The sequence below is a fragment of the Varanus komodoensis genome, unplaced genomic scaffold, assembly GCF_004798865.1.
Source record: "Varanus komodoensis strain SLA01 unplaced genomic scaffold, ASM479886v1 scaffold21, whole genome shotgun sequence".
Classification (NCBI taxonomy): Eukaryota; Metazoa; Chordata; class Lepidosauria; order Squamata; family Varanidae; genus Varanus; species Varanus komodoensis.
The window spans coordinates 5,524,701-5,548,114 of NW_025335589.1; the positions used below are offsets into that span (position 1 = coordinate 5,524,701).

Here is a 23,414-nt window from a genome sequence, read left to right on the forward strand (position 1 = left end):
TAAGGGTATATGTGCGTATATATAAATATACACACCCTATTATAATTCCTCCCACCATATCAGCTACACTTATCTGGATTGAAATCCTGTTTTCAAAGAATTAAAGCTACTGCAGAAGTTATATATCAGTTTATCTGTGCTGGCATGCATCAGATGAGAAATATTCGATTTTCTCTTCACTGCAGAACTACTGGGAGACTACAATCAGGATTTTTACTTCTAGTGAAGACTCAATTTACAAATAGCCAAATTTACTTTAAATTTAAAGTAATTTGGTATTACTTTTCATTTCTATACTACCCAATAATGAAACTCTGGATAGTTCAGAAAATACATAATGAAAAGTTTGTGGCTGTTCGTGGCCATGCGGGGGCTGGGCTGGTGAGGGACTCTGTCAGTGGGTGGAATTTTATTTTGGGGGGGGTAGATGGGGAGTTCTACATTGCTTTAATATTTTTATTATATTTTAATCTGTTTTTTATGGAGTTGTCCCTGCCACGTCAACGGTTGAGCTACCTGGGGAGTGCATGGGCGCCGCCATTGAGGTGGTTATGGGCAATGGACGTTACAGCAGTGGGGGTTTAATGTGTCCACATAGAAGAAGGAGGGACAGATGGCTGACACCTGTCCCTCCCTCTGGTTCTACCTCCAGCCAGAGGGTTCCAGGTAGTCTTGTCACCCGCCCCCTGATGGTGCTGTTGCTTAATGCCAGGTCGGTCCACAATAAATCGTCCCTCATCCACGACCTGAGCGGGCCAACCTGGCTTGCATAACAGAGACCTGGGCGGGAGAGTGGGGGGATGTCGCCCTCTCTCAAATGTGCCCGCCCGGATACCTGGTTCAGCACTGTCCACGCCTGGAGGGGAGGGAACGTGGGGTTGCTTTGGTTTACCGAGCCTCCATCTCCCTCGTGGGGCTTCCAGTCCCTTCGAGGCCAGGGCTAGAGTGCCTCTACTTGGTGTTGGGCAACTGAGACAGATTGGGGATTTTGTTGGTGTACTGTGCACCCTTCTGCCCAACAGTCTCCCTGCCTGAGCTGACGGAGATTGTCTCGGACCTGGTGTTGAGGACCCCCAGGATGTTGGTCCTGGGGGGACTTCAATCTCCATGCCGAGACTGGTCTGACCAGGGCTGCTCAGGACTTCATGGCCTCCATGATGGCCATGGGGCTGTCTCAACATGTCACAAGCCTGACCCATGAACGTGGACACACTCTGGACCTGGTTTTCTCGATGGGGCAGGAAGAAGGTGGTCTGAGGGTGAGGAATTTATGACAACCCTGTCATGGTCAGATCACTTCCTCGTGAGGTTTGTGCTCGAGAGCGGCCTTTCCCTCTGTAAGGGTGCGGACCCGATTGTGTGGGTCTGCCCCTGGATCCGGATGGATCCGGATGGATCCCTGAAGGCCCTGGGGGAGTTTCTGACTGACAAGACTGGTGCTCCTGTCAAGGCTCTGGTTGAACTATGGAATGGGGAAATGACCAGGGCTATTGACACGATCGTTCCTAAGCGTCCTCTCCCGCTGGGCAGAGCCCACTCTTCCCCTTGGTATAAACCTGAATTGCGGGCGATGAAGCGGGTTGGGAGATGTCTAGAGCGTAGGTGGAGGAAATCATGGGATGAATCTGACCGAACACCCTTAAGAGCCCATTATCGGGCCTCTGCTGTAGCGGTGAAGGTGGCAAAAACAAAATTCTTCTCCGTTTCCATTGCCTCCTCACAATGCTGTCCGGCGGAGCTTTTTTGGGTGGTACAAGGGCTGGTTCGTCCTGACCCTAAGAAAGATCTGGTTCCACCCTCGAAGGCCTGCTGTGACGACTTTGCCAAGCATTTCAGGGAGAAAATTGCTCAGATTCGTCACGAGCTGGACTCAACTAGTGATTCAGAGGCTTCTGGGGGGATACAAATGTCACCGTCTGGTCCAAAATTGATGGATGCATTTCAGTTACTGTGGCCTGATGATGTGGACAAGGTGCTTGGAAGAGTATGTCCCACCACCTGCCTACTGGACCCTTGCCCATCTTGGCTAATTAACAACGCCAAGGACGGGATAGGGACCTGGATCTTGGAAGTGGTTAATGCCTCTCTGAGGGAGGGCTGTGTACCTGCCCCTTTAAAGGAGGTGGTAGTCCGACTGGTCCTGAAGAAGGCGTCACTGGATCCAGAGATGGCCACTAATTATAGACCGTTGGCCAACATCCCGTTTCTGGGCAAGGTGTTGGAGCATGTGGTGGTGGGACAACTCCAAGCACTCTTGGATGAAACTGATTATCTGGACCCATTTCAGTCCGGCTTCAGACCCAGGTATGGTACTGAATCTGCCTTGGTTGCCCTGTACAATGACCTGTGCAGGGAGAAAGACAGGGGGAGTGCATCCCTGTTGGTTCTCCTGGACCTCTCAGCAGTTTTTGATACCATCAACCATGGTATCCTTCTGGATAGGCTAGTGGGATTGGGGGTCGGAGGCACAGCTTTGCAGTGGTTCCGCTCCCATCTCAATGGCTGATTCCAGAAGGTGGTGCTGGGGGACTATGGCTCTGCGCCATGGCAGTTATGCCATGGAGATCCGCAGGGGCCCATTTTGTCGCCCTTGCTATTTAACATCTACATGAAACCGCTGGGAGAGGTCATCAGGAGGTGTGGGCTGCGGAATCATCAGTATGCTGATGATACCCAGCTCTACCTCTCGTTCTCTACCAATCCAGATGAGGCAGTGGCTGTACTGAACTGGTGCCTGGCCGAGGTAATGGGCTGGATGAGGGCCAATAAACTGAAGCTCAATCCAGACAAGGCAGAGGTCCTGTTGGTTGGTGGATCGGGCTTCGGGGAAGGGGACCTGAACTTAGTCCTGAATGGGGTTGCACTCCCTCTTAGGGACAAGATCTGCAGCTTGGGAGTGCTCCTCGACCCAGAGCTTTCACTGGAAGCTCAGGTGACAGCGGTGGCGAGGAGCGCTTTCTTTCAGCTTCGGCTGATCCATCAGCTGCGTCCCTACCTGGAGAACGACTGCCTGGCAACAGTGACACACGCGTTGGTGACTTCCCAACTTGACTTCTGTAACGCGCTCTACGTGGGGCTGCCCTTGAAGACAGTTCGGATTCTTCAATTGGTTCAAAATAGAGCTGCCAGGTTGCTGACAGGGACTGGGTGTTATGTTCACATGACTCCAGTTCTCCGTCAGCTTCATTGGCTCCCCACTGAAGTCCAGGCCCAATTCAAGGTGTTGGTGATGACCTATAAAGCCCTAAACGGCTTGGGTCCAGACCATATATGCCCACCCGCCCCTTGAGATCAGCGGGAGAGGCCCTTCTCCGGAAACCCTCCGTGAAGGATATTAGGAGGGTAAGTACTCGGAGGAGGGCTTTCTCTGCGGTGGCGCCCAATCTATGGAATGAGCTCCCCAGAGAGGTCCACCTGGCGCTGTCGTTATTTGTTTTTCAGCGCCAGGCGAAGACCTTTTTATTCAAACGTTATTTTAATTGTTAATATTATTTATTTATTTTAGTTTTCGGGCCAGGTAGACTCAAATTATATTATATTGTTTTATACTGTGTTTATTTATTTATTATTGTGAGCTGCCCTGAGGCTCCGGCAAATGGGGGCATAGAAGCCTTCTAAATAAATAAAATAAAATAAATAAAGTTATACAAAACTTTAAATATAAATAATCTTTAATTTTTTAAAACAGGTAAAAAAAGCTTTAACAAAATACTGGGATTTGATAAGAACAGCAACATTAAAAGCCCCAGCACATTCTGTTAAATCTCTTATTAAGCTGACATTGCACAGGCTGCATAGGAAAAGCATTCTACAATTAGTGGGCTACCACCAAGAAGGCCCTATCTCATTTTGCCAATTTCCAAACTCCCCTCAGAGCTCACACTTGACAAAATGCCTCCAATGTTGATCATAGCATCCTGGTATGTCATCCAGAGGCACCCCATTAGGTACAGTGGCCTTGAGCCATGAAAGGCTTTAAAACCAGCACCTGATTTAAATATTTCCATGCAATTACACATTTCATTTGAAAAAAATAAGATTATGTTATTACAGGAATGCACACACAACTACAATGTGATATTAAAATCAAATAATGAAATATGCTGAATTAATTTTTAACAGCATTTACAGAGGCCCTGCTCTAGTGTCTCCTGAAGCTGGAAAAGTGACAACTGGTTACAAGGGTTTTTTATGGTTATGTCACAATTCTGAAAATGGATGTGCTGAGAATTTTCTCTTTCAGGTGCCAAATCAAAATTGCTTTAGTCACCTTTAAATGTCCAGTGAAAGATTACATTCCTATCCTCAGATGTCATTCACATTGAACTCAATAGGGATTATTCCCATAGGTACTGGAGTGCAGACTTAATCATGATTGCTTTGTTGATTTAATCTAGATTTTATACTTTGTGGTTTGACTTGTGTATTTGAATTTCTGCCTGTTTTGGTATTTATAATTCACCAGGACCCTTGCCAGCAGGCAGTCAGAATGTTTTAAATATATCTTAGTTTAGAAGGAAATACTGATGTTTCAAGGTGTTCAAGAAGTTGAGATTTGTTTCTCAAGTTTGAAATATGTTTGTAATATATTTCTAAATGCACTCAAATATTCCTTAATTATAATTTGGTCTCTGGACAATAGGTCAAAATTGCAACTTTGAATCTACAACATCTATATTGTGCTCAAAATTGTTGTTGGATGAAATAACATTATTTTAAGTTTACATCATCATGTTTCAAGTATGATCCCATATGAGAATGGGGCACACAGTGGCCACTTAGCAATTGATAGCAAAGAACAACAGTCATGATCACTGTGCAAATGTGTAACAGCAGAATGCTGAGCTTTGTCAAAACTGAAAAGGGATGACAGCAAGGATGCAAAGTCCAAAGCCACTCCTTTAATGTTTTCTGTGCCCTGGTCCTCAACATGTGGCGTGGAGGGAAGAACACAGGATTAAGATTCTGCAATAGCTCACTGATTAAATAACATGTGGCCTTCAGATCCTTGACTTGCAAAATATCCTTCCAAGGCATATTTTATGGTTGTGATAGCCAGGCTACAACTACAAGGAAAAAATAGCCAAAGCTAAGACTGATCACACATTTTTCTGACTTCAGCAGCATGCAAGGTGTTACAAGCTAATTAGCGGGAAGGAATTTTCTGCATGGGAAAAAGCAGAGCCTCATCAAATTCTTTTCCTAATCAGAATAACCTAGTCGTGATGTTGGAAATGTACGCATGCATCCAAGGGAGGCTGGTGATTCCTGTGTTGATGGGACTGCTTATCCATTGCAGCTTTTACTCCGAGCTTTACAGGAGCTTCCAACAGTGCTGACCGGCATACTCAAAATAGTATGAGTAAAAAAAATGTTTAAAAAAAGTATTTGACTGGCAACTGAAAAAAGTCTTTGACTGGCACCAAAATGGGTACAAGGAAAGAACCTGGCATCTCTGAGGAGGTGATTCTACAAATGGGGCACCACAACTGCAAAGACACTACATTTATGGTGCACTACTTCAGGCTGCACCTGGGAACTTAATGATCCAATATTGTATTTATTAAACATTTCCACCATATATAAAATGAGATGATAAGAAAGGTTCAAGTTCAATGTTCTCCCTAACCCTAATGTTAATGTCTTCCATGAATGTGGGGGAGGGCGGGGATCCATGGGGGAGCATTTCAGCACTAATGCAAACTGAAGCAGCAGAATCAAAACACAGGCTTATCTTTCTAATGAGAACAAAGTGAACTTCATTTGTATAATGTATGACCTATTTGTTGAAGATAGTTGTATTCTTCCAAAAATGGCATACAGCAGGGGTCTGCAAACTTTTTGGGTATGTGGGAAGATTTGGGAATTTGAGAAACTGCTGTGGGTGCCACCACTTCAGTCTAATGTGAACCTCACTGATTTCAATTGGATCAAAGCATGACTAATTAAATGGACCAAACCGTGTTTGGGGCACTCATGTACATTTTTTCTTTAATCTCAACTCTAACCCTGCTGCATGGAAAGCTGTCTCATCTCAAGGTGTTTCCAATAGATAAGGGAATTGTCCTTGCAAAAGGAAATTTAAAGTGTCATTGTGACACACAGATACCTAGATCAGAATTAAAGATTTTTTTACATTGGTGATGGGTTTGTTTCCATGGATCTGTCACAATTACTCCCATGGAGGCTGTTCCATTGATGCAAGGTGGATAGTTCTTGAGTAATCCTGAGTTTTTCGCTATAAAAAAAAGAAAAGCCTACAAATCTGCCAGGTTTCTTATACTTTCTTCCAATCACCTGTTTTTGCATTAAAATCTTTACATAACTGCATAATAAAAATTACAATAGTAGATGAGTAATAATAATACCTTCACCATGTCTCTACGTCATGGCAGCTATGCCATGGAGTACCACAGCGCTCCATTCTATCCCCTCTGCTATTTAACATCTATACAAAACCGCTGGGAGAGGTCATCAGGAGGTGTGGGCTGCGGAATCATCAATACGCTGATGATACCCAGCTTTACCTCTCGTTCTCCACTAATCCAGGTGAGGCAGTGGCTGTGCTGAACCGGTGCTTGGCCGAGGTAAGAGAATGGATGAGGGCAAATAAACTGAAACTCAACCCAGACAAGACGGAGGTCCTGTTGGTTGGCGGATCGGGTTTCGGAGAGGGTGGATTTGACCTGGTCCTGAATGGTGCAACACTCCCTCTTAGGGATAAGGTCCGCAGCCTAGGAGTACTCCTCGACCCAGAGCTTTCTTTGGAAGCTCAGGTGACAGCGGTGGCGAGGAACGCCTTCCTTCAGCTTCGGCTGATTAATCAGCTGCGCCCCACCTGGAGTACGACTGCCTGGCGACGGTGACACACGCGCTGGTGACTTCCCGCCTAGACTTCTGTAATGCGCTTTACGTGGGGCTTCCCCTGAAGACAGTCCGAACACTTCAATTGGTGCAAAATAGAGCTGCCAGGTTGCTGACGGGAACGGGGCGTTATGCTCACATGACTCCAGTCCTCCGTCAGCTTCACTGGCTTCCCATTGAAGCCCGGGCCCAATTCAAGGTGTTGATTATGACCTATAAAGCCCTAAATGGCTTGGGTCCTGGCTACCTGAACGAGCGCTTACGTCCGTATATGCCCGACCGCCCTTTGAGATCTGCGGGAGAGTCCCTTCTCTGGGAACCCTCCATGAAAGAAATTAGGAGAGTAAGTACTCGGAGGAGGGCTTTCTCTGTGGTGGCACCCAACCTATGGAATTCACTCCCCAAAGAGGTCCACCTGGCACCGTCGTTACTGGTTTTTCGGCGCCAGGTAAAGACCTTTTTATTTAAACATCATTTTAATTGTTAAAACATATGATCTGGCCAGGGCAACTTCTTCTTCCTTCTCTTTCTCCTCCTATATTTTTATTTACTTAATTTATACTGATAATTTTAATCTTATATTTGTAAACCAATGTATTTTTTGTATTTTGTATTTAATGGTAATTTATTATGTGCTATTGTATTTCATTGTATTTTATCATGTTGTAAGCCGCCCCAAGGTTTCGGCAAGGGGCGGCATAGAAATGTAATAATAATAATAATAATAATAATAATTATTATTATTATTATTACTGGACTTTAGGATTCTGGTATTTGTGGTTTGTCATTGTTACAGACAGGCTAATTCATACAATCAATATGTACAATTTTAAAATATTGAAGTGCATATAAACATTTCTATTGTCATCTCTCAGAAGCAGGTTTTAATGGAGCACCAGGAATCTGCTTCTTACAAAAGAAAGTTAAAATTGGCTGTGCCACATGCCCCACTGAATCAAAGATTTCTTGCATTAATAAGGGGAGAAATGTAAAACTTAATCTCACCCATGTCTCATTGGAGATAAATATTTTTATGGTCTAGTAAAGGATAAAACATTTGTTTTGCTTGAAGCTAGAACTGCAGATGTTCTTTCTGTTCTCCCCCTTTCCAGAGTTGGTAGGCTCACAATGATCATAGGTCAATCCTAATCTTTATCTTTAAACACTGGATTTTTTTCAGCCCTGCAATTTGTCAAACAGCATACATCCCCTCTTCTCAGCTACCTCCAAATCTGACATGGAGGTGAAATTTGTATCTCCTGTATTTGGGGAGCAGATGAAGTTGTTCAAGAAATGTCAGGAATGTAAAGAAGAACTGTTATCTCTTGAAAGGGCAAACATACAAATGAAGGAATTTATTTGAAGCAGTGGGCTTTCCTTTTAATTAAAATGAAATTTAGATGAAGGTGACTGAAAACAGTAAGTACTGTTTTTGACGTAAATGCTGCTTATTCCTCAACACATGTGGCTAAATTTATTGTAAAACAAATTTAGATCTTGACTGGGTTTACACAACAAAAGATTCTACCAGGAGCAGTCAGCTATGATGGGGTATCAGATCTGAACTTGAAGCATTTTCCAAGGATGGTTTATTTTTCAAGAAAAAAGTCATGCAAAGAACCCATGGCTTGTTGTAGGGTAATTCTTGTCCAAAATGGGTTATTGTGTCATTCAGGGTCAGGAGAATGGTTTTACTGGGAGTTGCCATGATCAGCTAGAGAACTGCAAGGCAAAGCAAAGAATCCCATGCTGTTCATTTGCCAATGACTGCCCTTACATCAGTGGTGAAATAGCACTCTGGAAGAATTGTCATGTACTTCCCATCTTGCTGTTGTTGCCTCAAAATTAACTGTTTGAGGGGATCATACTTTTCTGATAATGAGAACTAGCAAGGTTGCCTGCTAGCTAATTTATGCAAAGCTGCAATGCACTGGAAGAGAAATAACAGAAGTAAGAAAGAAGCAAAAGCACTGAAAATTGGTCCAGGGAGGAGCTGAAGGAATAATTGTGTCAAATGTGGGAATGGGATGGGATGTGGCACCTAGCAAGGTGATTCTCTTGTTTTAAAGTGTTGAAAAGCTGAAGGGCAATGAGAAATGCAGTTCAATATTTTCACAACTCTCCAGCTACTCCAGAGAGATGAGACATTTCCTACCTTTCATGGCTCCTTTTTAGAGCAGCCACTGCTGTGGTTACTGCAGTTCCCTAGACAGTTCCTTAAAAACTGCAGAAGAATATAAGCACATTGAATGGCTGGGAGGAAAATGGATGGAGAAATTGTGCACCTTCATTAACTGCACCACAACTGCAAGTACACAAATTTTTCTTCCACTTACTTCCTAGCCCTTAAATTCTTGTATATTCCTGAAGAGGTTTTTTTTTTTTTTTGAACTGTCAGAAAACCACAGCAATACGTTCTCTAGAAATGAACTATGACCGGGGTGTGGGGGAGTAAACCAAATGCAATGCGAGAAAGAGGGAGAGTACTGACACTGTCAGTTCAACACTCACAATCAAGAGGATTACACGCTAAGGGAGAAACTGTTCCGCCCCTTTTTGTGCACATTCTTGTGCTACTTCCTCCCCCCCTCCCCAGCCTTTACCAGTCCTTTTCAAATTACAACTTGGCAGCTGGTCCCTAGCAACTGTGAGCTAGTATAGTCTCACCACGTCGATCTGTTAATTAGTCTACTATGCTACCCCCTCTTTGACAGCTGAAACAAAAGAAAATTGACCAGGAAAACCTACATATATCAGGCAGACATAACAAGGCATATATGAAAGGCTGAACAAATGATAAACACGGTTGTACAATTTTCAGGGTTCAGAAATATTTTTAAAGATTGTAAGAATCCAACCACACTTTTTTGAAACGCTGAAGACACCCAGTCCAGTGGTTAATGAAAAGAGGAGGGAGAACTGGGAGACAGAAAAGAGATGGGTTCTGTCATAGCAGGCACTGGGCTACATGCCTGAATTCCTCTAAATTCAGTGAGACTAACTCCCAGATAAGAACTATAGAGCCTGCAAGACTAGAAATCACTCAACAAGCTCACACAACCTCTTTCTCCATAAAGGCCACCAAGCAAGCCCTAACACGGAAGTCAGCAAAGCCAAAGCAATCTAATCTCTGAAAAAAGTGACTATGGACCTCTTTTAATACTTTCATCTTCCTATTACATCCTACAGCTGTGCTGACATACGGAAACTGACCAACAGCTGTCATCTCTCTCAAGCATAACATGATTCGCTGTCTAACGCATGAGAGGATAAATCTTTCAGTATGGACACCATCAGAAGAAATTGCTTTCTAATGAAGAAACAAGATAAAATAAAATAGCTAGCCCTCCAACTAATGTATGAATAAGCTGAACAAGAAAGTGGGGACAGATTGTAATATTCTAGAATATCAAGTACAATTTTCTAGATATTTTCTGTGTAATTGTCTGCATTCATTTTGCATCATTTGTCCTTAAGATGTGGTAGTTTTCAAAATCATTGTTTAATAAATCAGATTTCAATGACATGAGCAGCCCAATTTAATGCAAGTTTATTCATAAATTAAATCAATGTATTCTCAAGTAAGTATGTATAGGGTTGCAATCTTGGAGAAATATACAAACAATTCTCAGGAAAATGTATCGACACAAAATGTTTGACTTGAATGTTTTAAGCAAACTTGAAACTTATTTGCCTACTTGTATAAATAAATCAAGGTGATAACTTTTTGCCATGATTTGCTAACCTATTCTCTAGGAAAAAAAGTATGGATCTTGTACAGGAAAGAAAAAGAAAAAGTTTAAACAGGATTAGTTTAAACAGGATTACATTCCATAGCAAATGCAAGAAACAGAACATTTCAGAACTAATTTTCACAGTCAATTAATCTATGTTCACATATTTTTACCATACTCAGGATTATATATTTGTGATGCGGCTGATAATGTGCCATGTAAAACAAAACCCCATAATAGAGCACAATTCTCTAAAACAGCTGAGCAACACAGAGCACATAAGCTACATGTGGTCCCTCCCCAAGAAAGCTGAAAGAAAAAGCTTTCTTTAGGGAAAATATGACATCTGCAGCAGATGTTGCATTTTCAGAGAACCAAGTTATCAATATTTGCAAGCTACATTGGATCATTTGGTGCTAAAATTTGTTGTAAACAAACTAAATTTATCCACAGAAGTTCTCTAATGCTATAAACATACACAAAAACAAAACAAAACCCAAAACCCCTGACAATTTGGCAAGGGTTGTTTTGGATACACAAAGAAGCCCTACAGATTGTGGTTTGCAATATTGTTAAAAAAACTGAATGATGTCCACCACCATGCTAGAGTGGCCCTACCACAGCTGACCCTTGGCATAATATAGTATAGAATACGTTACCATGATGTGTGGAACAAATGACCATTAACTCATGGGTAACATCTCCAGATCTCCTGACAGGAATTAGCAGCTCACCAACATCTTCTTCTATTCTGTATTCTGATCCAGGAATGTACACAGTTGATTCTGGAAAGGAGTGGAAAAGTAATTTAATAGATCAATTAAATATTAAAATAATTTAAGATTCGAGGAAGCACTGTTTATATTTCTCCAGCTCCAATGAAATCAATGTGAATAGGATTACAACATATTTTATAAGGAAAAAAGAATAAAGAAAAATAATCAACAGACAAAAATCACATACCATCACCAGGATCCACGATTTCCACTGTTGCTCTTTCTGGAAATTCCAGAGCAGCCATAACCGGATCTGACAAAATAATCTGGAAGACCTCTGATTCCTCATATTCATTATCTGCCATTACCCTCACTCGCCAGGTAGCTACGGTCTGACCTGGGTTGAACTGAACTTGTTTCTGAGCTTTCCCTTTGAAATCCTTATCCTTTTCAGCTGTCCCATCTTTAGTCCCAATGCCTGAGAAAATATTTGGAAGGAGAAGCAATAAAGAAATTTAAAAAATTATTTTCATCCCTTCAAAAAATTGCTTCAAAGGAAAAAAATCTTTGAAATACTTGTAAAATTCCCCTTAGCTCTGTGTCATCTTTTCTCAGAAGTTTTTTTAAAGTATCTTTTGCTCTATATACAGCCAAAATGACTTAAGGACAGTTAAACCATATGCCTAAAAAAAGAGAGGCATAAAATTCATAAATTAATATTTTTACTTGTATAATTGTTGTATGTATGTATTTTATTTTTATTGTGAGCTGCCCCGAGGCTTTGTTGCAATGGGGGCAGCATAAAAATGTTTTAAATAAATAAATAAATTGTGGCTGGTCTTACTCAAGTGACCAGATACAGAGAAAGTACATGATATAATCTGGAAACATTCCCAGATAGTGCAGCATTGTGATTAGTACAATCAGTAAGTGTAATCTAAGTAGGCAGGCAAGTTTTGCCTTAGGACAACTTACTGACAGTGAATTAGATGTATTCAGAGCACTTTTTTCAAGCCTGGTTTGACTGAACCATTCTCCTCATATGCCATCATCAGGATAACTGATTTTTGAACATCAGAGATCATCAGAGATCATATTAAATATCACTGGATGGTTTTCACAATTCATATGGTTAAAAATCTGTGTTGACTATTTGACCAGTAGGTGTGAAACACACTGTCTCTAGACTGCAGATTTAACAAAGATGATAATCTAACGGAAATCAATAATTATCTGGAACGTTATGACAGATATTTGCCCATCCCACACAGGGGTTTTAGGGGTTTCAATTCTGTAACACTACTTGTACATGAACTTTATATGTGGAAAGTTTCACTTGCCCAGCTTTTGTCAGTTGCTCCTTAATGGATGTATTATGTACTTCTTACATCTTTAAGAAGAAACTGACAAAAACAAACCAAAAAAGCAAATATTGATCTAAATTCTGAGATTATAAAATTCCAGTTTTCCTCAGTTCTGTTTAATGGGAACATTTTGACAGGAAACTTTAGAGAACAGAGATGTTATATATTTAAGTGGTTTTAAATTCTATTTCTGTAATACCAGTGATATATTGAAGGCTTATCAATATTTAGAACAGACCTAAACAGTGAAATCTTTTATTTTATGGAAAACCCATGAATGGCTCCCTAAAATCCATGAAAAACTCAAAAGATTGAAATTAATTTCTCAAAAGCAAAGTAAGATTTGATTTTATCCATAGTCAATTCTATCAAAGCTTTACACATACAGAAATGCTATTTAATTTACATTTTCAAGGCTTGTTTCACTTCTGACTTGCAAGAGAAAAAATGTAATTTCACTGTTGACTGTAATTTTAAGCAAGAAGAACCATGGGAATGTCAAACTGTGCTCACAACTGATATGAAGCTGCATTTTGAGTTTGTTAATGTCTAATGTTTCTGCTCGGCTTATTTAAGTTACCATGCTAACTTAAATAAGTAAACTATTTGTGTTTTAATTTATGGTTTGACACCATCAAGTAGGAAACTTTACCTTTCTGAGCAAGAATAATAAACCTTTGTCATGCTGAAACCCTTGCCCAGGTTTGAGAAAACTTGATATCCAGTAAGAAGCGCCTGGGAGCTGTGAGGTGTGAAAGCCTTTCCACACAAGGAGCCGCAGTACTTACACTTCAGACCTATTTAGAAATGCTTGACGTGATGCTCAGGAAAGCCTGATTTGGTATTAAGCCTCTGTTCTGCTAGGATTGTTTTTAAATACTTGTTCAGTTAATAGGCATTTTTTAAAACTGTCAACATGACTTATGAGGAAGAGAGGGGCCTGGCCAGGCAACCATTACAGATTTACTTCCTGACTTACTTCTGCATTGCCCCTTATTGCTAATGAGGTAACCAGCTATCTTCACCTCTCCTGTGAGGAATTTTCCTAGGCTGTGCCAAGGAAACTTTTCCTAGGAACTATATAAGTCAGCACTGTTCCTTCTTTGTTGCCATGCGTTTTGCTATGCCTTAAAGCAACCTTCCTCAGACTGGTATCCTCCAGATGTATTGGGCTGCAACTGTCTGAGTTCCTGACCATTTACCATGCTAACTGGGGCTGATGGGAGTTGCAGTCCAAATCCTCAGCAAGATATTGGCTTGGGAAAGGCTGGATTAACAGAGGGTCCTTCTAGGGTCTTTCAGTTTCCATAATCTGAACTAATGCCATGTGTCAGAAACACAGAACAAGAACTGGAAATATAGCAGATTTAATAATCCAAGCACAGGGTCTCATCCACTGATTTATTTATTCATTCATTTAATTAAGGCATTTCTATTATTAGAAATAGATCAATTATTCAAAAGACTCTCCAGATTAATCTACTTTGCCTTATTAAGAATGAATAAAACAAAAGTAAAACAAATACTTATTTCTATCCTGTCTTTGGCATATGGAAGGACTATCCATTTTACACTGGAAGCAAACTAGCAGTATTTATTCTCTAAATATTTCTATAACTTTCTGTCAATCTTGGGCACCAAAGTGTCTGTGCATACTTGTCTTGGCACCTGCAGCATTCCTTGCCTCTCCTGATTTTTAGCTTACTTCTTAAGATCGAAACTGGCATGCTGCAGAGCACATTATTTCTCTCTAGCATAATTTATTTTGGCAGTTCAAAAGAGCAGCTTGTACATAAATGCTCAGACTCTGACTCTTCCTTCTACCTGGGTTCTTGGGCAAGTTACTTTTATTTTCCAAAGCAATCCAATAGAAACCCCCAGAAGTTTCTCCCAGGGGGCTGTAGAATTCTTTGGATACCCAGATCCAAGGTTGGAAAAGCAGTCTGGCCTTGGTGCTGGAAATCTGTTTTCCTATCTGCAGCAGCTGTCTCAGCAAGAACACACTGCTGCTTCTCCAAGTAACCTCATAGAAGGGGTTAAAAGACATGGGGGTGGAGTGGTGTGGGAAGGGAGGGGACTGGGGCTGCCAGGGTATGAGGTATCCTGGTGGCACTCCAGCCTACTTCCTTCCATGTCCAAAGTGCCAAATTGGCCATCCTTTTCTCTTCTGGGTTGGAAAAAAGTGGAGGCAAAAACTGCCGCAGTTGGTCTTTGCCCTCCTTTGTTCAGAGGCTTACAGGCACACCACTGGATTTTTCCCTTACAGTTTCTCTACATGAGGCTTTTAACCCAGGATTTCAACATCACTTGACCAAAGCGTTTGCCTTCAGATTCTTTGCTGAGTTAGATATGCTCCTTTACATGGATTTTTGTTCTGTTCTGTTTTCTTTCTTTGCCTTTCTATGTATTCCATCACACAGTCACAAAATAACATAGCAGTATTTCAGAAATACATGAGATTTGTATACCACTTCATTCTGCCACTTTCAAAAAATTAAACACTTTCCTCATCCTAAAAGAACAAAAACCATGAAAATGCTTGGAAAATGTGTGTGAAGCCCTTGAAGAGGACAAAGTTGTAAATAGCACCTACAAACTACTATGAGTGAGGAATCATGAATGCATAATAAATACAATGTGCAGAGGCTCCTCTAGTTTGCCTTCTGAGAAATGAGTATTTTAGACCAGCCATGACCACTGTGGCAGAGTGATCACAGACAGCATGCACATGGATAGAACTAAGAGCCAGTGAGATTCCCTGCCTAAACCAACACACAATCCTATTTTGTTGGGACCAACCCTAGGCTCTTGTAAGCTTGTTTATTCACTAAAAACTGACTTCTATAATTTGATGTGAAAATTGCTCCAATAAAGCTTTCTCCATTTTGAATTTGAATCTCTGCCTTAGCACCCAGTAACTGATGAGTCATATGAAGAAATAGGGATGATACAAATAAGGTGTACAGTTAATGTGAGAACAGTGGGCAGTTTACCTTCCCCACTTAATAAATCGAATTTATTTCTGCAAGGTGTGTTCACCTGGCAAGGCTCCAGGTGAGTGAGAATGTTCCTTTTCTCAGATTTGTACAAGTGGACCCATTTGAAGATTTCAAAGCACAGTTGTGGAAATGAACATGTTACTGCTCATCCCTGGCCATACAATAACTGTATGGGTGGATGACACTCAATATATTTTCTGTTATTTATGTTAACAACACATACTGGTACACTAAACATTTTCATCTGAATGCCATGCTTTTGCACCTTTAGCCTTAGGAGCAAAGATGCTTTGAAATCTCTGCTTGTCCCATGCACTGAACAGTGGCTGACTGGAATGTTCCACTTCACATTTATCTTAATACTTGCAAAAAGCATCTGATAAAGAAACCAGCATTTCTTATTGACACTGTCTCTGTTTCTTACAGGAATTTACTTGGCCACAGTTTAACAAAGGCAGTTAAGATATTTTGCTGAAGATATAAAAGCTTACTGATTTTTCCTTGAAACTTTAAACATTAAAGATTTTCTGGTTGCAAACATGGCAGGAAACAGTCACTGTAAATTATTGCTGCTTACGATCAATAGTCATTGCCTCATTTTTTAAGGTCACATAACTGAACGAGTGTAGAAAAGTTGTAAGTTCATTAATCAAATATTCTTAAGGAATAGGGTTAGGTTAGAAAGATTTCTCTGCCAAAGCAACTTGTGCATTAACTAATGAAATCAATGGGTAAATCCACACGTCATGACAACCCATCTTAGCAATAAACCACAGCAGGTCAGTGACTGCACCAACTGGATTCACTGTAGTTTGTTTGCCCATGTTCTCCCCATCCTTCCATTCCCACAGGGATCCACGTGGAGCCTGAGGCAGGATCCGTTTATCTGCCTCCTCACCTCCACACAAGTTCATTTGTTTCTTTCACTGAACCTTTGTGTTACTTTAAACTTTTTAGTTTTCATATTGTGAACTTCATCTTGACAGTTGGTGTTTGTAATCTCCATTTTGAGAGCCATTTGCAACCCTCTGCCCAACCGGTACACTGGAGAGGCTGTCCGTAGAGCAACTGGGCATCTTTTCAATTGCCTAAGTGTGGCTAAATCTTTAAAAACTAAAAAAAAAAAAAAAAAAACCCGCACACACTGCCATTACGGAAAAAAACATGCTAACCACTGACAGGCCCTTGGACACTTTGAAGTGATGGTCAGACCAGACCTGCACATACTGGCTGCCAAGCCAGAGATGTTGATCTCCAGGGGGTAAAGCTGAAAGGGAAAAGTACTGAAAGGAACTCAAAGGGCTTGCAATAATGGCAGGGGACACGCAGGACTGCTTGGGAACTTGTGGGGTGGCTTATTCCACAGAGGCCTAAGTGAGCTTGTAAGTGGGGCAGGCAGGTTGCCGTTTCTGCCAAGAGGCTCACTGGCTGGTTCAAGGTGCCCATGATGAGGTAGGTGCCCAGGCTCAGGTAACACAGCAACTCAAAACGAGTTCTGCATCTCCCAGAACAAACTGTGTGTTGACAAGATAACTTCTTGTACTCAAGCTATCCTGCAGGAAACAGTCCGGATTTGCACAATGTGACAACTCATCATGGCTTGTAACCCTCATTGTGCTGTCCTGTTGTGTGAATCCAGCCAATGAGTAATTTGAATCAATATATTGCCTGGAAAATCTAAATGAAAAGAAAGTAATTTCCCAAAGTAGTCATGAGAGAGCTCAGTCTGTTATCATGGAACTACTAAAAACTTGTGCCTTCATTGTTTGGGGTGCTGTTAAAACCACTCTGCTGTAGCAAACTGGAAGTCTGTAGAAATACCCAGCACTGAGAAGACAACTGAGCAGAAGGCAAGAAATGTTTAAATGTATTCTTAACCATATCACTACAGGAAGACACTAAATATCAACATCTCATTGCATTCACTGGTGTCATATCACACACTAAAAAAATTTGAGAGCATTCCCAGGGCATTTACAAATTGCATGATTTCTGTAAAGAAGTTGCATGGTTTCATTCTCAATATTCAGATAAATTAATGCCATACTCACTAACAAATGATGTCTCCCCTAGATATCCTCTGCGCTTGAGAGTTACCTCCAGAGTTCTTGAATCCTCATCTACAATATAGTACTCTTTTTCCAGGGAAATCCAAGCCCAGTTTAAACGGAATGGCTGGCTCTTCAATTTGTTTCCTCCTAAAATTTGATAAATAACATAATATCATCATATAGAATATGTAACCCAAAGGAAGTCCTGAATTCATCAAATATGTAATATAAATTAGCTCATATACAATATGTATACACTATGCATTTTTGTTTTTATGTTTTTTGGAACATCCAATTAATTCTAGAAAAAATAATTCTGTGGTTAATTGACCATAATGTTTCTTCAGGCAATTTCATAAAAGCACTCTACATTTCCTTATCTGAATCCAAGGGTGGCTTCACATCTTACTGATGAAAACTGAACAAGTATTGCAGAAAGCACCTTTTCCAGTCTTATGCTTGCCAAGGTAATGGGAACATGGAAGCAGGGGAGGCATTTACAGATCGGAGTAAGTGGGCAGGGCAGGGTAGCTGAGCCAAGACATTCTGCTGTCTATGGCAAAGAACAGGATGGCAATCCCTCCCTTTCCAGGCATAGGAGCAGGCTGGAATGGCAGATTAATCCTTCTTCAGCACTAGCAATGGACAGCATCTTTCACAGCCCCAAAGGAAGTGAGCTTGCTTAGAGGGGATGAGGCAGGTTGCATGGCCCACTACTCTCTCCTCTGCTACTGTGAGGTGGTAGGAAAGTATCTGCTAGTAGAGGCAACTCCTTCGCTCTATCTAACAGTAGGACCAGCCCAGGTACAATTGTTCCCATTCTGAGACTTTCTGCATAAATACTTTCCATGGCACCTCACTTAAGTTACATCCAGGTACTAACCTCAGTACAAGTGGAAAAAAAAAAGTTGATTTAAAATGACATGGTGGGATATGTCAATCAAAAAAATGGTGGTTGTGAGAAGAGCTAAGCATCCATCCTTATTCACCAATTTCCCATTGCAAGATCCTGTGCCACACTCTTGCGTTAGTTTTCACTGCCTGTTGTCTATTAGCCCTACAAATAAATGTCCTGCTCTTGGCAGGCCTGGCCAGCTCTTGTAAACTCACAGCTGTGGCTCCCTTTCTGGAATCAATCTATTTCATATTTGGAAACTCACTTTACACTAATAACAGATGGGGCTGTTTTTATGCTGTCTGTGGTGGCTAAGTGAGTTTATAATATAACTAAGCATGCAGTCCTTGATGCATGCAGCCTAGATGGAATGAGAGGCAGTGCCAGCTCTCTTGGAGATTCATGTGCCCTGCACCTCATCTGGATGGCTGTTTGTATAAGCCATTGGCCCAGGCCACAAAGTTCCTCCACACTAGCTTCCAAGGGCAGGGGGGTTATGGCTCGGAATACTCCTAAGGCCACACAGACAATCTCAGGAGGCCACAGGACGGCAGAATTATAGCTTTGCTGCTCTGTGCTGGATGTAAGACAGGGATGGCTGCCTTGGTTGCAGTTGCTAATGAAGCAAGGCATCAAAGCTGACAGTTTTAAATGTGATTAGTAACTATTAACTGTTCCATAACAAAGATAATTGGTCAGAGGCTCTGGCCAGGAGATTTAAAGAAAAAGTTGTTTTGGAGACAGGGTTACATGATTAGTGGCTGGCCAGAATGATGGAAGACTACAACAAAGGAAGAGGGCTAGTTGCTGAAGGTCAAGCTATCAGAACAGTTCTGTGCAATATAGCCTGGAATCTAAGAAGAGCAGGATGTTGTGGTGAAGTTAAACGCAAGAAGCAGAACGTGGAACTAGACAGTTCCAGGCACTGGTCTGATCAGAGGAACTTCAGCTTAATGTGTGCCTCCTAGGGATGACAGACGTTGCAAGCTCCTCATGACAAGTGTTGTCTCTGTTCTCTTGACAAGTTGTCTGTTTCTCTCTCCCAACTCCATTTAAAAGGAGACAACTCCATGAGAAAATCATCTTGAGCTTCAGTGCAGGCAAGGAAAAATGCACTCAGTGTTCAGAAATGCTACTGATACCCCCCCATCCTGATTTCCCCTGAAAATCAAATGCCAGATTCAGGCAGGAAATGAGGGTATTAACAGAAATAAATTGATTTTACTATCCCAAATAGTGGTTCACATTACATGGCATTGCTCTAAATGATGTCCATTTATCTCCTGGTTCAGTTATTAGATGCAATACAGCACTGCAAATGCAGGGAGTTCATGTTTGCATTCAGAATAGGCAATAAAGAAATCCCATCTGCAATGCTTGTTTAAATAGTATGGAAGATCTTGATAAGGGGTAAGTTCTTTAAGATAGTTTCCAAAGGGTTAAATTAATGCAAACCTTCAGAGACCTTCAGTATGGAAGTTAAATGACTTTTTGAAGTTTTCTTCTCTGATTTGTGAAATTTGCTCTGAAATTTTTCGTAGATTTCTTTCAAATGATTAACTGAATAGTAAATAAACCAAATCAGCTAAGAACCATTAATCATTAGCAATTCAAAACAGAAAACTTGCAGCATTAACCATGATAGAGTTCCAAAGGAAAACAAAACATGGGTCATTGTTTGATACAGTGAAAAGTCACACAAATGGGAGTAGGTTAAAAATAAATGGAAATCAAGTGACCCACCTTGCACATAATTATTAAACACACTACCACAAAGCCAACATTGGCTACAACTCAAAGTTGTTACATATTTGTTTTAAATACAGCAATAAAAAGAGCAGTTATGACCAAACTAATGTGACTAGTATACATGGCTGAATGGAAATAGAAGATCAAATTCTCAAGCCGCCTTCAACTTTCTTCCTATGCACTAATTTTAAAAATCCATATTTGTACTCACATAGCCAGTAGTACTATTCTGGAACAGGATACATTACACTCACTAAATGATGGAAGGAACGATAAAGTACTGGGTGAGATCCAACTTAGTAATTCTGTTAAGAGCAGGATCTACCACTCATACAAGGATAGCTATGTTTACTGCAGGTATTATTTAAAACCTGTATCTGCTACACAACAGTTTCCTTAATTCCCCCAAGCCAGCACAAAGTGACCAGTGACACCAAACCTTTCAGAGACCGAATGCCCAGACTGCAACCCAAAACCCACTTATTTATCGCAAAGTGCCAACACTACAATAAACCTGAAAACTGAGGTTTTAGTTTAGAAAAAACACCTCACAGCCAGTCCAAGCAATATATATATATATATATATTGCTTGTGACATCATCGCCTGGCACAGCTACTCCTTTCCGAGCATGCGCATGACCCCTGTGTCCGATGTTATCCAATGCTCGGCTGCTGGGGCGATGCTGGGGTGACCTGGCTTGCGCGCTGGCAGAGAGGGCTCTGCATGCCCACTGTGGCACGAGTGCCATATGTTCGCCTCCACTGTCCTAGATTGTACATCAACTTGTATCTCCTTTAGAAATACCCTGTCCTGTAAGACTTCCAAGTAAATGTAATCTTGTTATACCAGGAACTCCACTTAATAATACGCCCAGATTTCCAAAGACAAAAATAGTTGACCTCACTTAACAGACCAATATAAAGGGATGTAATTAGTTATGAAATTCCATTCTAGTTAAGCCACTCCTCTCAGCATGTTCAAATTCAAGAATCCCATCCCATTTCCAATCTGCAGAACTGTAAATAACCCATCCTTACATTTTATAGAAGAGTACTGGACTTTAACTAGTAAAAAAAGAGCTGGTGAGAAGCCCTATCATATCTGTTTCAGAGATCTGATACTCTCCTTTAACTAAGATTACAACAGATGCATGATTATATATAGCTGTATATACAATAAAAGCTTTGCACAGACATTAGGGGTCTTGTAATCCATCAGAACTGTTCTATGTTCACAGTCACTTGGAAATGTTAATATCTTAGTACGGTCATTTACAATTGTTGATAGAACAAATTCTTTCTACATGAGCTATGCTGTGAAATGCAAAGAAGAGTTAGTATTTATTTTGATAACAGCAAACTGAGTTACCATATCCATATATGAAAGAACAGAATTCAAATTATCATGCCTCCAGATTTAAATATATGCTGTGAGATAATGTTTTTCAATAGGCCTAAACGCTGACTGAAGAGCCAGTGCATCCAGTAACACAAGTCCACATGCGCAACATTCTTTCTGCTTGGCACACCTCCCACCCCTCTTTTAATATGGTGCCTTTGAGCAGATGCTACAAAGAGTTTATTAGAAACTAAGCTGTTAAAAATACAGTAATGATCTTTTTGATCAATGACAGCATTTCATACATATATCCTATCATATTACTTGGATCATCTGTCCTAATTTGCTGTATTATTTTTCTTCAAGCCAAAATTCAAAAATTCTCACTTCATGACCACTTACCCTGCCAATATGCCACAGTGAATTTTCACCCCCTCCTTTTCCCTTGGTCTTCCTGCAGTTATAACAGGGAACACCATGGAAGGACCAACTCATATCGCCCTTCTCACTGTGATGATGAACCATATTATCTTACTGCAGCTTTTTTCCTTCTATTATATTTTTCCTTCCTGCTGAACAATAAGTTTGGCTTTCAGCTGCTTTCACTATCCTCATTTTGAAAGGCCCTGACAGCCCCTTCAAAATACCTGAGGAGCAGTTTGATGCGGTTGTCAGTGGATGGCACTGTAAATGTTTTTTAAGAGTCCCCCCCCACACACACACACACACACATATCACGTGCATGAAGTGTTACAAAAGAGGTGCCACGGCACAAATGCGGAAACCAGGACCATCAGTGCTTAATGTTGAGGTGGGGGCGTCCGCTGCCACAATGCATCAGGTATCAGCTCTAGGCATGAACACCAAGAGGGTCCTAACAGGCTTTTCTCTTCCATTCATGAACAAGGGAGAGCAAAGGTGTGAGTGATCTTTCTCATAAAACTGGGGTGGTGGGATTTACACCCCCTTCACGATGACATCCGCATCTTGTTTAATTATGCTTTCATTCTTTCCTTTCCCTCCTTCCTTTCATGTTCTGACTATCCTTATTGTGATGCACATTTTGTGTTTTCCCCCAAGACTCCAGCTGCTTAGGAAAATACAAAAATGTATCCTACCCTGCCCAATTTAAAACACCTTTTGGCAGGACATTGGGTTTTCATTTTGTTTTTTGATTGGGAAATAAACAGCCATGTCCCAGTCAAAAAACACCAACTGCCCTGACAACACACCTTTTTACAGAGAACTCAAGAGTTTTAACAGCTGTTAAATCTTCCCCTTAACATATTCAGGAACCATGCGAAGTCCAGTGACCCATGGTAACTGAGAAAGAGGAATGCAGCTGGGAAGTGATGGCTGGTTGGAACCCTGAATCCTGCGCTCAGGATCACTCAAGCAGAATGGATGCAAGACTTGAACTATTAATACAGGAGGGTGAGTACGACCTGATAGAGATAACTGCAGTTTGGTGGGATAACTCCCATTTCTTAACAATTGAAAGATATAAACTGTTCAAGAAGAACAGAAGGGGAGGTAAAGTCATACTATATTTTAAAGATACATAACTCTGCACAGAAATACAGGAGGATGAGAGCAACTGGATTACTATAAACAGAGCAAGGACTAAAAGAAACACAGTAAATAGAGTCTATTACTGACCACCCAATCAAGGAGAAAATGAGAATGAAACTTTTGAAAAGCAA

The 23,414-nt window shown here is 41.1% G+C and overlaps 1 protein-coding gene across 1 annotated transcript in view; it reads right to left on the reverse strand.

The window, feature by feature from the left end:
• The window catches only part of FREM3 (FRAS1 related extracellular matrix 3), an 88,447-nt gene that overhangs the window by 45,808 nt on the left and 19,225 nt on the right, over positions 1–23,414 (reverse strand). The window contains exons 3-5 of the mRNA XM_044430669.1: positions 17,729–17,875; positions 11,562–11,792; positions 11,258–11,383 (exon numbers count right to left, since the gene is read on the reverse strand). Of these exons, the coding sequence (XP_044286604.1) occupies positions 11,258–11,383; positions 11,562–11,792; positions 17,729–17,875 (504 nt within the window). The remainder of the gene's footprint in view (positions 1–11,257; positions 11,384–11,561; positions 11,793–17,728; positions 17,876–23,414) is intronic.